Here is a 12,416-nt window from a genome sequence, read left to right as displayed (position 1 = left end):
TGTTTTTCTCTTTCATAGGCATAGCATACCTTCCCAAAGATCTTGGCCACTATGGACTACAATCCTTATTTTTCTTGGAGTGGCAGCAATCTTGGGAGTAACTATTGGTCTTCTTGTTCATTTTCTGGCAGTTGGTCAGTATTGATTATTTTCAATTTTCATCCTTGCTATAAATCTTTTAGTTTTAAAAATTGACAAGAAACAACATGAATATTAAATTTCTTCTTGGGAGTTTTCTTATTTACTTACTATTTTATTTCAACATAGCTTATTTTGACTCAGAAGTTTATAAGGTTTTTTGAATCAAAGGCCTCCTTATAAAGTATATCACCAACTATGACGATATGAGCAAGACTGAAATATTCAATACATTGATATCAGTATTCATTGTCATTAAAGGAGCTTATAGTAGTCTTGTAGTTGAATTGTTACATCCTGTAGTAAATATATCTCAAACTTTAGAGATTCCTTCTCTTTTTGACTCACTTCTGCTATTGGTTATTAAGATATGATGAGTAAGTAGCAACGAAAAATCTACAAATAACTCTTTTGATAGTAGATAGTCAAGCATGGTTGAATGGCTTAATGTTTGTACAAACATGGCTTTATTTTTAAAACTTTTATTAACAGTATACTCACAAAACTTAGTTTCCAATTTATTTTTACCTTTCTGAAAAATAAGTCCTTAAACTTGTGTAATTAATGTTTTAAAATAAATTTGACATCCATTATTTCACTTGGTCTTCACAACAGTCCTGTGAGCTAGAGATGAAAGGTTTTATCCTTATTTTCACATACAGTACACTGAGGCTCAGAAAAGTCAAGTGACTTGCTTGATAGCACAGCTTTTAAGTAGCATAACTCACTTAAAAGTTTAATATTAATATACTTAACAGTTTGAGTAATTATACTAATTTATCATGATTTTTCTAAGTTTTATATCTCTGAAATATATAACCCCATACAATAATGCAATGTAGACAAATTTTGGCTGACTTAGCAAAAATTGCACTGCTTCTTTCAACCTGGCTTATTTTCCTTTGTTTCTCCTCAGTCCTCTTAAGTCTTGTCTTTCAGAAGAGTAGTAGGTGCTCATTCTCTGTCTGCCATATCTATCCATGAAATTTTCATAATCTGTATCTTTCTTTTCCTCTACTTATTAAAAATGAGTAGAGGAAATCTCTCTTTTCCTCTACTCATTAAAAAATAACATTCTTCACACAATTTCCTTAAGGACAGTGCTCTGAGTTTTCAAAATCAAGCCCTTGTGAATAAATAAATTTTTTTTCAAAATACAGTTTGCATCTTAAGAGGTCCCCTTTCTGGGGAAGCAATGCCTTAATGGAAAGGGGTGGTACAAAGGGGAACTAAGCACCCTGGCTGGAGCAGGAGGTGCATGGGACAAGAATTCACCCTTGAATGTCTCTACATGGTCAACCACACACTATTTCAGATATAAGGCTAGAGCAGCTTAAATTACTTAAATTACTTGAACTGTACTACTTGTGGAATAAAAATGGATACAAGCTCTATGGTAAAGGTTGTTTGAAGTCAGTTTGAAAGATGGGTTTGCTCTAGGACTCTGGCTTAGGAACAAATATGATATTTATTAATACTGAGAACAACTTAAGCTGTATAACAGCTTTATAATCTCTCATTTGAGTGGTATGAAATTATCTGGATGACAGGTATTATAATCCCTCATTTCAGTGGTATGAAATTAGTTTCCCTGTCTAAATACGTCTATTATTTCTCGATCAACTTTTTTAAACTTTTGAGTTTCCACTTTTTAGGTTAATTCAGAGATAAGTATTTCACGAAGATCATTATTCTAGAAATGACTTTGGTTCATCTCTTTCTCAACGGTTTTACCTAACAATGCTATTTCCGAAAGCTTACATGCATATGTATAAACAATTTCATAATCCTTCATATAGTTTATCTAATAGTTCCAAACCCTAGCTTCTTCTCAGAATCACCTGTCGAGCTCTTTTGAAGTAGTATTCATTCCCTAGGCCCTACCCTTAGGTTAGCTGATTCAGTTGGACTGGGGCAGGACCTTCCCATGTGTGCCTTTTGGAAGATGATGATGTATAGGTAGTGTTACAATCTATTAGTATAAAGCAGTGTTTTAGCGAAGTAATAAAATATGTCCATCTGAAGAGAAAAGACTTAATAAACTTTGAAATGGAGGGCAGTTTACTATATAAAGATTACTGTACCTATGTCTGCAAAACTGAAAATCACTGACCACAGTATAGAATATACAATAGATTCCTATTCAGTTTATCTAAATAATTATATTAGCTCAAGCTACCCTAACAAAATCCACCAACTGGCTAGGTTAAACAATAGACATATTTTTTTCACAGTCTTAGAGACTGGGTGTTTAAGACCAATGTGCTGGTTGGTTTCTGGAGAGACCTCTTTTCCTGGCTTGCAAATAGCTGAATTCTCACTGTGCCTTTCCGTGGCCTTTCCTCTGTGTGTATTTTGGGAGATGGAGTGAAGTGAGTGTGTGTTAGAGAGAGATCTGGTGTCTCTTTCTCTTCTTGCAAAGACACTAGTCCTATTGGATTCTTGTCTCACCCTTATGACCTCATTTAACCATAATTCCTCCATTTAAGATCATGTCTCCAAACATAGTCACATTGGTGTTTAGGGATTCAACATGTGAATTTTGAAAGGGACACATTCCATCCATAACAATAACCAAGTAAAAATTAATTTTAAAATGGCACCTTGAACTGATAAAATTCTTCAGTAAAATTATAACTGGAATCAGAAATTTAAACATCATGGTTTCTCTGAATCTGGGCATGACTTTTGAGACTTTTGACAAGTTAATCTACCTACCTGTAAATATCCTGGTTCAGTATTGTGAATGTAACACAAAGATAGCAGATTCTGATTCTAAGTATTTACTTTAGTTCATTTGGTGACACATTTCACAGATGAAAATGATAAAATAGTAGAAAAAAGAGGGTCTTGGAGTACTTAACCAAAATAGGATATGGTTTCATATTAGTTCCTTTTTTTTTTTTTTTTTTTTTTTAAGATGGGTGCTTCACTCTGTCACCTAGGCTGCAGTGCAGTGGTGCAATCACAGCTCAGTATAGCCTTGAACTCCTGGGCTCAAGCAATTCTCCCACTTCAGCTTCCTCCATAGCTGGGACTACCAGCACATGCCACCATGCCCAGCAAATTTTTAATATTTTTTGTAGAGACAGGGTCTCAATATGTTGCCCAGGCTGATCTTGTACTCCCAGACTCAAGCAATCCTCCTACCTCAACTTCAAAACGTGCTGGGACTATAGGCATGCTCCATCACATTTGGGTAGTTCCTATTTTTAAAAGGCTTGATGTGTTTTCAATTATGGTGACCTAATGTATCAGGTGAAGCAGTTTATATTTTGGGAAAGGAAAAGACAGGGATGTGAGACCTTGTGACTCACACCAAGCACCACCCATCTTATACTGTAGGGAAATAAAAGGTCACCATGGAGTCCTTCAGGAATAACCTCAAGGAATGGAAACCAGGCCGACAGGCAAAGGGCATGCAAAAGGGTACAAGACAGTGTCTATCATCCAGAAAGTGAAAGGTGACTGATGCTTATATGTTTCCTGTATCAGACATGCTTAGGAAGATTGAGTAATTGCTAGGCTGATTTTAGACTATACATATAAAAGTGTTTCATCTTTAGTGCATGCTCAGGTGGATTGTTAGTGGTTGCAGGCATTGCTGTTTTGAGGAGGGTACTGAGAGTATATCTGGACTTAGCAGGACAGTAAATCTCTGTTGTAACATAAAAGGGAAAGGGAGGGTCATTGAATGAATGATGTGAAGTTGCCATTTCTAGAATAAATGATTGTTCGTTCTCCTCCTCTTCTTTTCTCTCTCCCTTGGATTATTTCTAAAGCTGGGTTGAATGTTGAAACAGAGGTATAAATGGTTTTAAAGCCACTTCCCTCTATCCCATCATCACCTACACCAGGTATTTCTCCTAAGGTTATTCCTTTCCAATCTCCACAGCCCCTACTATCCCTTCCCTAGCCCCCCATACCCCAACAAACCACCACGGCATGTGTATACCTATGTAACAATCCTGCAAGATCTGCACATATACCCCAGAACTTAAAGTAAAATTTTATATATATATATGCTTGAAAAAAAAGCCACTTCCCACTTTAAAATTCTTTGAGTTTCTTTTTTTAATTTCACAGACAAGATTTACTACTATCGAGGTGATTTTCAAATTTCTGGAGTCACATACAATAATTGTGAAAATGCAGGTTCACAAGCCAGCACAAATCTAAGCAAAGATATTGAGACTAAGGTAAATCAGAGATTTATTTTATTAATTTTATCATAAATTTGATTGAAACATACATGGTGACTCTTTTTTTCTTTTTGTCAGATGTTAAATGCATTTCAAAATTCCAGCATATATGAGGAATATGTCAAATCTGAGGTCATTAAACTTCTGTAAGTACAAGTTTGTTCAAGATCTTATGAAAGAAAAGTAGGTGATAGATCATACAACCTTGACTTTAGATAACAATAACAAAAAAAAAGGAAAAGAGAAAGAAAGGAAAGGAAAGAATAAAGGAAAGAAAGAAAGAGAGAGAAAGAGAAAGAAAAAGAAAGAAAAAGAAAAAGAAACAAAAGAGAAAGAAAGAAAGAAGAAGAAAGTAAGTTTTCTATTAATGAAAATATCACCATATCTAGCAAATTTCTGTTCCAGGCAAGAGTTGTTACATACAAATCTATAATCCTTATACTTGCAGAGAATTATAATGTTATTGGTGGTGGTCAGTCCTAACTGACTGCTGTGATGAAAGATAATTATAACTTCATGGAAAACAAATAATTCAACTGGTTTGTTTTTAGGTCATACCTTCCCTAAAAACATCCTCTTTTAGTTTCCTTAATAATTATCATTCTTGCAATGGCTGTGGAAGAAAGACAGTATTTTAAGATAGCATTTATCTAGATAGACCTTTGAAGGGTACCTGAAGATAGTGGTGTTGGGGCAGGATGCAGGGAGAAGGGTATGGTGTATGGGGAAAGAGTAATGAGGGTAGAGCCCACTTGTAATTTGCTAATTGTTAATATCTATTCTGGGGAATTCTGAACTCTCAAAACAAAATAAACAAAAAATCCAGCTGACCTAACCAATCTACTTACCTACAGACAGACAAAAACATTCAGAGACCCTGGAATTTATCATAATTATTTGAAAGTGAAATTATGGATAACTTAAAACATTCTGATTGATATGGCTTTGGTTTGAAAGTCTCCTAAAATGAATTAACCTCTTTTCCTGATTAATAAAGAGAATGTACTGAATATATAATCAAGATATTCTTCATTTAGAATTATCTTTCTGAGCTTCCTCATTGTATAGATCTGTTGGGGCAGACTAGTTAAGTATAGAAAACCATAGGAAAAAGGTTAGCACTGGCTTCTAAATACTGGAAATTGTCTGGAAACTGTCTTTTGAATGCTTCCCTGCCCTACTTTTACTGTCTAATTTCTCTTTCTCTAAGATGAAGCTATTAGAAAAATTCTGGGCTGGGTGCGGTGGCTCAAGCCTATAATCCCAGCACTTTGGGAGGCCGAGGCAGGCAGATCTCAAGGTCAGGAGATCGAAATCAACCTGATCAACATGGTGAAACCCTGTCTCTATTAAAAATACAAATAAAATTAGCTGGGAGTGGTGGCAGGTGCCTGTAATCCCAGCTACTTGGGAGACTGAGGCAGGAGAATCTAACTCAAGGCGGAGGTTGCAGCGAGCAGAGATCATGGCATTGCACTCCAGCCTGGTGACAGTGAGACTCCATCGCAAAAAAAAATTTTTAAAAATTCTGAATGAGAGCACTGGTTTTTATTGTATTATAGTAAGATTTCATGCTAATCATTTCTTGACCAGTATTCCGTTTCCCATATGTGTTTGAAATATTCTGATTTTAGTTTGTTGTACTTATTTTCTTCCTCGAATAGTACATCTGATAGTATCTGTATTTTTTCTTTAATATTATCTAAAGGAAATGTGATACTAAAATGTGTGAAATTTCATGTGTTCACAAAACATCTAAAAGATAAGAAATAGTACATTAGAAAATTTCTGTTGTTTCTAGGCCTAATGATAACGGTTCAAATGTACAGTTACAGCTGAAATTCAAGTTTCTTCCAGCAAAGAGAGTTAGCATGAGGACTAAAATCAAGGCTATATTACACCAGATGTTGAAGGACAACATGGCATCCTGGAACGCAGTTCCTGCTTCCATTGAACTCATGGGTATTTGACTTATTTCTGTTATTTTCTATTATGTAGATTTTTTTCTGGATTTTTTTCTTTTTAAGTACTAAAAAGTGAACTAAGAGTTTTAGTAATTTGGGGGAAAAATATGCGTACCTTACTCCGTCACGCCTACAAATGACTTAGTAGTGGAAGGGGCAGTGCTATGGAATCATTGTCTGAAGAATGATAGGAATGAGGGTTCCTTTGCAAGCATGGATGTAAATTTGGAAGCGTTTGCCTATTATGCATGGGAAAGGGCATGAAAAGTTCTAATTGAAGTATCTTTCCTTTCTATTCCCTGCTTTCGCCAGAATCTTATGACAAGAAGCAGATTTAGGACTTTCTTGGTCTTTCCCTAAGGAGATTGCAGGAGCAGGAACAATGTTGGGGATGGGAGTTCTTACCAATTCTTGTGAAAAAACTGAAGTAATACACTTTTAAAGAAAAATATTGCCTGGAATAATTCTCCAGAAAACACAGCAAAAAATGAGAAGATTTGCCTCCTTACAGAAAGTGAAGTTTATAAAGATTGTGAAGGTCCTGCAAAGGCCTTGAAAAGGCCAGCTAGGTGATGAGCATGTAGTTTCAGAGTCCTGCTTCATGGTTCTTCTAGCCAGACAATTTAATCCTAGTGTACTTGAGGGCTTGAAAGGTCAACATTTGCCAGTTACTGCTCCTTTGCCACACAATAAAGACCCTATTACCAGTGGACAACTAATAAGAAGTGAACCTGAGGTAGCAATAACATTTTTCAAGATAGCAATAACATTTTTCTGTAGGTAGCTTTTGGGAAAGAGGGATATATTGGTTACTGTCTCTCTGTGTCCCATAGTGTATAGTCAACATTTTCTAGTGTTTCTTTAGTTCCCTCCTCTTCTCTTCTCTCTAAAGACTTTTACCAATAGGAAAAACATTTATATTTAAGTTCTCAAAATTTCATGATTCATTCTTAGTAAGGAGATTACCCTAAAGAGCAGGATGGGCCCAATGAAGTGTAATTTTGATTGGGGCATTTTCCTTAAAATATATATAATTGTCAGCATTTCAGAGTAAAGAGAATTATCACGGGAAAGAAATCCCTATCATGATCTCTTAAAAAATATTTGTAAGACTGCCAGCTTCTTAACAGCACTAAATAATTTACTTCAATAATTGTAAAACTGAAAGTTTTGTTTTTTATTCCCATTTCTCTTTTTCTAGACTACCTAGTAGAGATATGGAGAGATGGTTATAATATAACAAATAAGAGTCAGAGGGGCTGAAAATACCTGAGCTACTCTAAATAGTTAAATGTTGGGCAACATTGGGTTAGGAAAGCTAGCATTTATGTTTTTAGGTTGAAGTCAATTGCTTGGTGATATTTGATCAACTTTATATTTTGTTTTGTTTTTCACTTTCAGAAATCAGCAAAGCTGCTTCTGAAATGCTTACCAACAACTGTAAGTTAAGGATCCTTTTATTATAAATTTGATGGATTCACAGGTATTTTCTCATCATTTTTCTATAAAATATATTTAAAATATATCATGTGAAAATCCATAGTATACTTTCAAAATTACTGGACATACCAGGTATTGACTTGGAATTTCTTTTTGAAAAACATTGGTCTATTAATTTTGACATTTATTAAAAATTATACAAAAAGTTAAATGAAAATCAATTCCAAATAAGAAAATTGTGAGTGAAAAATATCATATTTAAGTATGTTAAAATGAGAAATATTGAAGGAAATGACAACTTAGGATAAGAAGAAAAGATAAAACCAGGCTCTATCAAATAGATTTAAGATAAAAACATCTTAAAATTTATTATTATTTTTTGCTTTAGAAGTGGGATGTTGCTATGTTGTGTAGGCTAAAGTGTAATTCACAGGTGCAACTGTAATGGACTACAGCCTGGAACTCTTGGGCTCAAGCAATCCTCCTGCCTCAGCCTCCTAAGTAGCTGTAGGCCTATAGGAGCACATCACTGTCGAGTTACATCTTTTAAATAAATTATCTTTAGAGTATCATGTTGTTCACAAGATACATCCATGCATTCATTCACTCCATGGTTATTTATGGAGTATCGATCATGAACAGTGCATATACTATGCAAAATGTAGACATCAAAGTTTCTACCTTCAAGAATCTGCTTAGAGAGACAAGAGTTCTAACACATAGACACTACAAAAGACAGTGGATGAAAGATGCTTGAGACTGGAAAAGAGGATAAGTAAGAACCACTCAAACCAAGATAGAATAGAGAACCATTACAGGATTATCTTGTAGAAAAGAAACATCATCAATTAGGAGATGTTGAATAATCACTGAAAAGTTTCAAGTAATTTTTAATGATATATTTTTAAAAATGCATAATCAAAGATACCTGCTCTTGTGTAAATAAATCTTTTCTCTAGGTTGTGGGAGGCAACTAGCCAACAGTATCATAACTGGCAACAAAATTGTGAATGGAAAAAGTGCCCAGGCAGGGGCGTGGCCATGGCAGGCCAGCATGCAATGGAAAGGCCGTCACTACTGTGGAGCCTCTCTGATCAGCAGCAGGTGGCTGTTATCTGCAGCTCACTGCTTTGCTAAGTAAGTCTGAAAATTTGACTTAATGAAGGATGCTGGGTGCAAAACTATTTTGGATAGTTTGTAGGGGTTAACTTAATGTGTGAAGCTTCACCAAAGCCATATGAAACTTACAATCACATAGAACAATTACAATAACCTGTGTAATTAAAGGGCAGAAAAAGCATTTAAATTAGCAAAAGGAGAGAAAAGCCAATGGAAGTATTAATGAACATTTTTCAAATAGCTACCTTGGCCTGACATTAGGTGCTTTACTTACATCATTTCATGTAATCACAGCATTCAATTCTGCATGGAAGGTATAATTTAACCTATTTGAAGAGAAGGAAACCAAGGCTCACTTAAGAAAGGTGACAAAACTTGACTAAGATCACCCAGCTCTTAAATAACAGAAATCGAATGTAAACTCAAGTATGTCTGACTCCAGTTACTAGGTTTTTCCTTGTCTTGTCACCCAGAGGTTTATAATCTATTTTTTTTAATTTAACGTCATACATTAAAAGTTTGAGGCTGCATAGTGTCATAAACATGACGTGTATTAAAAAGATAGTAAGTGCTACGGAAATTTGAAGAAGAAAGCCAGGACATCCATCTGATGTAAAATTTAATCTGGACCCAAAAGTTGAGTATATTCAAAGGAAGGTAAATTGTTCTACCAAAAAGACACATGCATTTATATGTACAACACAGCTCTATTCACAATAGCAAAAACATGAAATCAACCTAGATGCCCAGCAACGGTGAACTGGATAAAGAAAATATGACTCACATACACCATGGAATACTATACAGCCATAAAAAAGAATAAAATCATGGCCTTTGCAGGAACATGTATGCAGCTGCAGGCTATTATCCTAACTAAATGAATTAATGCTGCAACAGAAAACTAAATACTTCATGGTGTCACTTGTAAGCTGGAGCTAAACATTGAGTACATATGGATACAAGGAGGGGAACAATAGACATTCGGGTCTACTAGAAGGTGGTAGAGGGGTAAGGGTCAAAAAGGAGCTATTGACACCAAGGGTATGTGGTAATAGACTAATTCTGGACCCCATCCACTTACGGGATTGAGGATGCTCTTATGATTTCTGACCAAATTAAATGTTGAGAAACTAGGTGGAACTGAATAAGCAGGGGAAAACATCAGTGACTCTACTTGAAAGGATTTTCAAAAAGCTGACAAACCTGAATCCTTAGCATTATTTTTATGTGACTGCAACATTTACAACAGCTCCATGTCAAAGATATTTTATAAAATAAGAATTTCAATGGCTTACAGTGTTGTTTGGGACCTCGTGCCTTAAGATTGTGAGATAATCACCGCTAACACTGTTGTGACCCAGAAACTGAGTGTATTCTAATTACATTGTGTTTTCTAGGAGAAACAATTCAAAATATTGGACTGTCAACTTTGGAACTGTAGTAAATAAACCATATATGACACGGAAAGTACAAAACATTATTTTTCATGAAAATTATAGCAGTCCTGGGCTTCATGATGATATTGCCCTTGTACAGCTTGCTGAAGAAGTTTCTTTTACGAAGTACATTCGTAGGATTTGTCTTCCTGAAGCCAAAATGAAGCTCTCACAAAATGACAATGTTGTAGTTACAGGGTGGGGAACACTTCATATGCATGGTAACTTTATTTTTAATATATAAAATCGTAATAGCTGCATGGGAATAATTATTTAATCAATCAATCAATTGTCCCCTCATGCAATTAATTAATAAATATTTTGAAAAGAAAAACAAGTGGTGGGACAAAAAGTACGACATCAAATTGTCTTCACTTCCTAAAATATCTCTGGGAATGGGAATTGGGAAAATTGAAATTATGTGTTAGGCAGCCAACTATTACAAACACCTGAAAATGACTAATCTAACCTGGAACCAGCTTGACTCATGGTGACCAAGAGTCTGAATTATGCTGCAGACATTCTTCGTCCCAGCAAAGTCTAAGATCTCCATAATATGTAGCACTTACTGTCTTTAGGTGCATTTCCAGTGACACTTCAAGAAGCCTTTTTGAAGATTATTGACAACAACATTTGCAATGCCCCATATGCATTGTCTGGCTCTGTGACTGATACAATGCTGTGTGCTGGATTTATGTCAGGAGAAGCTGATGCATGTCAGGTATGTCTAGTTACATTATCCAATTGTTTTCTCCCAAACAGTTACTCAAATGGAAGTTTTAATCCACATAAAATATTGTTTGTGTTGATGGTATTGACATAGTAGCTTTGTATTTCAATACACTAAAAATGTATTAATCTCATTTATGTACCAGACACCAGCCTACATGCTAGGGATGCAGAGGTGAACACAATCCTGCCCTAATGAAGTTTTCAATCTGGGAATTCATAAAAATAATAATACTTAGAAGAAGTTTACAAGATGAATTTTGTCCTATTTTCTGGGCAACCAGCAGACCTAGAATGTGGTCTTCTCTGTATCCAGAGCTGCAACAGGAGTCTGGGCATGTGCGTATGCCACTCATTCCTCAGAGGCTTCATCATAGAGACTTCAGCTCAGTGCAAGCAGCTAAGTCATCTCCATATTCAGGCTGCACTCATAATATAAGTCAAACTCTAGTTTGCCCAAGTCGACATTTGGCAGTTTCAGGCATATGTTCTGGTTTGTAGCTGTCCTGTGTTTTTTGAAAAAAAATCCTAAGGGTTTCAGAGTTCTCAGCTCAAAGAGAGTGAATTGGTTTCAGTGGCCAGGAGGTATTGGTAATGCCACAGGAAAGGTAAAAGGAAATTTTTTGTTAAGAAACATTTTTTCTTTTCTTCTTCTAGAATGATTCTGGTGGACCACTAACTTATCCTGATTCCAGAAATATCTGGCATCTTGTTGGAATAGTAAGCTGGGGTGATGGATGTGGTAAAAAGAATAAGCCAGGTGTCTATACTCGAGTGACTTCTTATCGCGATTGGATCACATCCAAGACTGGACTCTGAAAGAAAAGTAATTATACAAAGGAACAGAAAGACAACTGCAGGCTATCCTTATCTGTGGCTTTGGGAACTTTTTATTTTGATTGTTGGTAAATCAATCATTTTATATTAAAAAATGTAAATGTCTTTATTAATATTTAGTTATATCCATGATACTGTCTATGCATTTATTAATCTTTTAAATTAATGTAAAAGATAGGAAAAGGCTGATCGCAGTGGCTCATGCCTGTAATCCTAGCACTTTGGGAGCCAAGGTGGGTGGATTGCTTGAGCCCAGGTGTTTGAGGCCAGCTTGGGAAACATGGGTAAATCTGTGTTCAAAAAAAATACAATAATTAACTAGGCATGATAGCATGCACCTGTAGTCCCAGCTATTCAAGAGACTGGGTAGGGGGATTGCTTGAGCCCAGCAGATCGAGACTGCAGTGATCTGTGACTACACCACCACTGCACTCCAGTGTAAGCAACACAGTGAGATCCTGTTTCCAAAGAGAAACCAACCAACAAACAAACCAAAAACAAGGGAAGAAAAGAAAGAAGGCTAATATATAATTTTTCTTAACAGCTGAGTT

General features: G+C 35.6%; 1 protein-coding gene across 1 annotated transcript in view; it reads left to right on the top strand.

Moving 5' to 3' along the window:
- LOC101043774 (transmembrane serine protease 11B) overlaps positions 1–11,868 on the top strand; it is a 32,954-nt gene extending 21,086 nt beyond the window's left edge. Inside the window, exons 4-12 of the mRNA XM_074395661.1 lie at positions 19–134; positions 4,225–4,337; positions 4,419–4,486; positions 6,142–6,302; positions 7,706–7,744; positions 8,704–8,881; positions 10,261–10,520; positions 10,878–11,020; positions 11,686–11,868. Of these exons, the coding sequence (XP_074251762.1) occupies positions 19–134; positions 4,225–4,337; positions 4,419–4,486; positions 6,142–6,302; positions 7,706–7,744; positions 8,704–8,881; positions 10,261–10,520; positions 10,878–11,020; positions 11,686–11,847 (1,240 nt within the window). The 3' untranslated portion in view covers positions 11,848–11,868. The remainder of the gene's footprint in view (positions 1–18; positions 135–4,224; positions 4,338–4,418; positions 4,487–6,141; positions 6,303–7,705; positions 7,745–8,703; positions 8,882–10,260; positions 10,521–10,877; positions 11,021–11,685) is intronic.
- The last annotated feature ends 548 nt before the right edge of the window (positions 11,869–12,416 follow it).

This window comes from Saimiri boliviensis, chromosome 3 (assembly GCF_048565385.1).
Source record: "Saimiri boliviensis isolate mSaiBol1 chromosome 3, mSaiBol1.pri, whole genome shotgun sequence".
Classification (NCBI taxonomy): domain Eukaryota; kingdom Metazoa; phylum Chordata; class Mammalia; order Primates; family Cebidae; genus Saimiri; species Saimiri boliviensis.
Note: the sequence above shows the minus strand (reverse complement) of the source record. Positions and strands in the feature narration are given on the sequence as shown.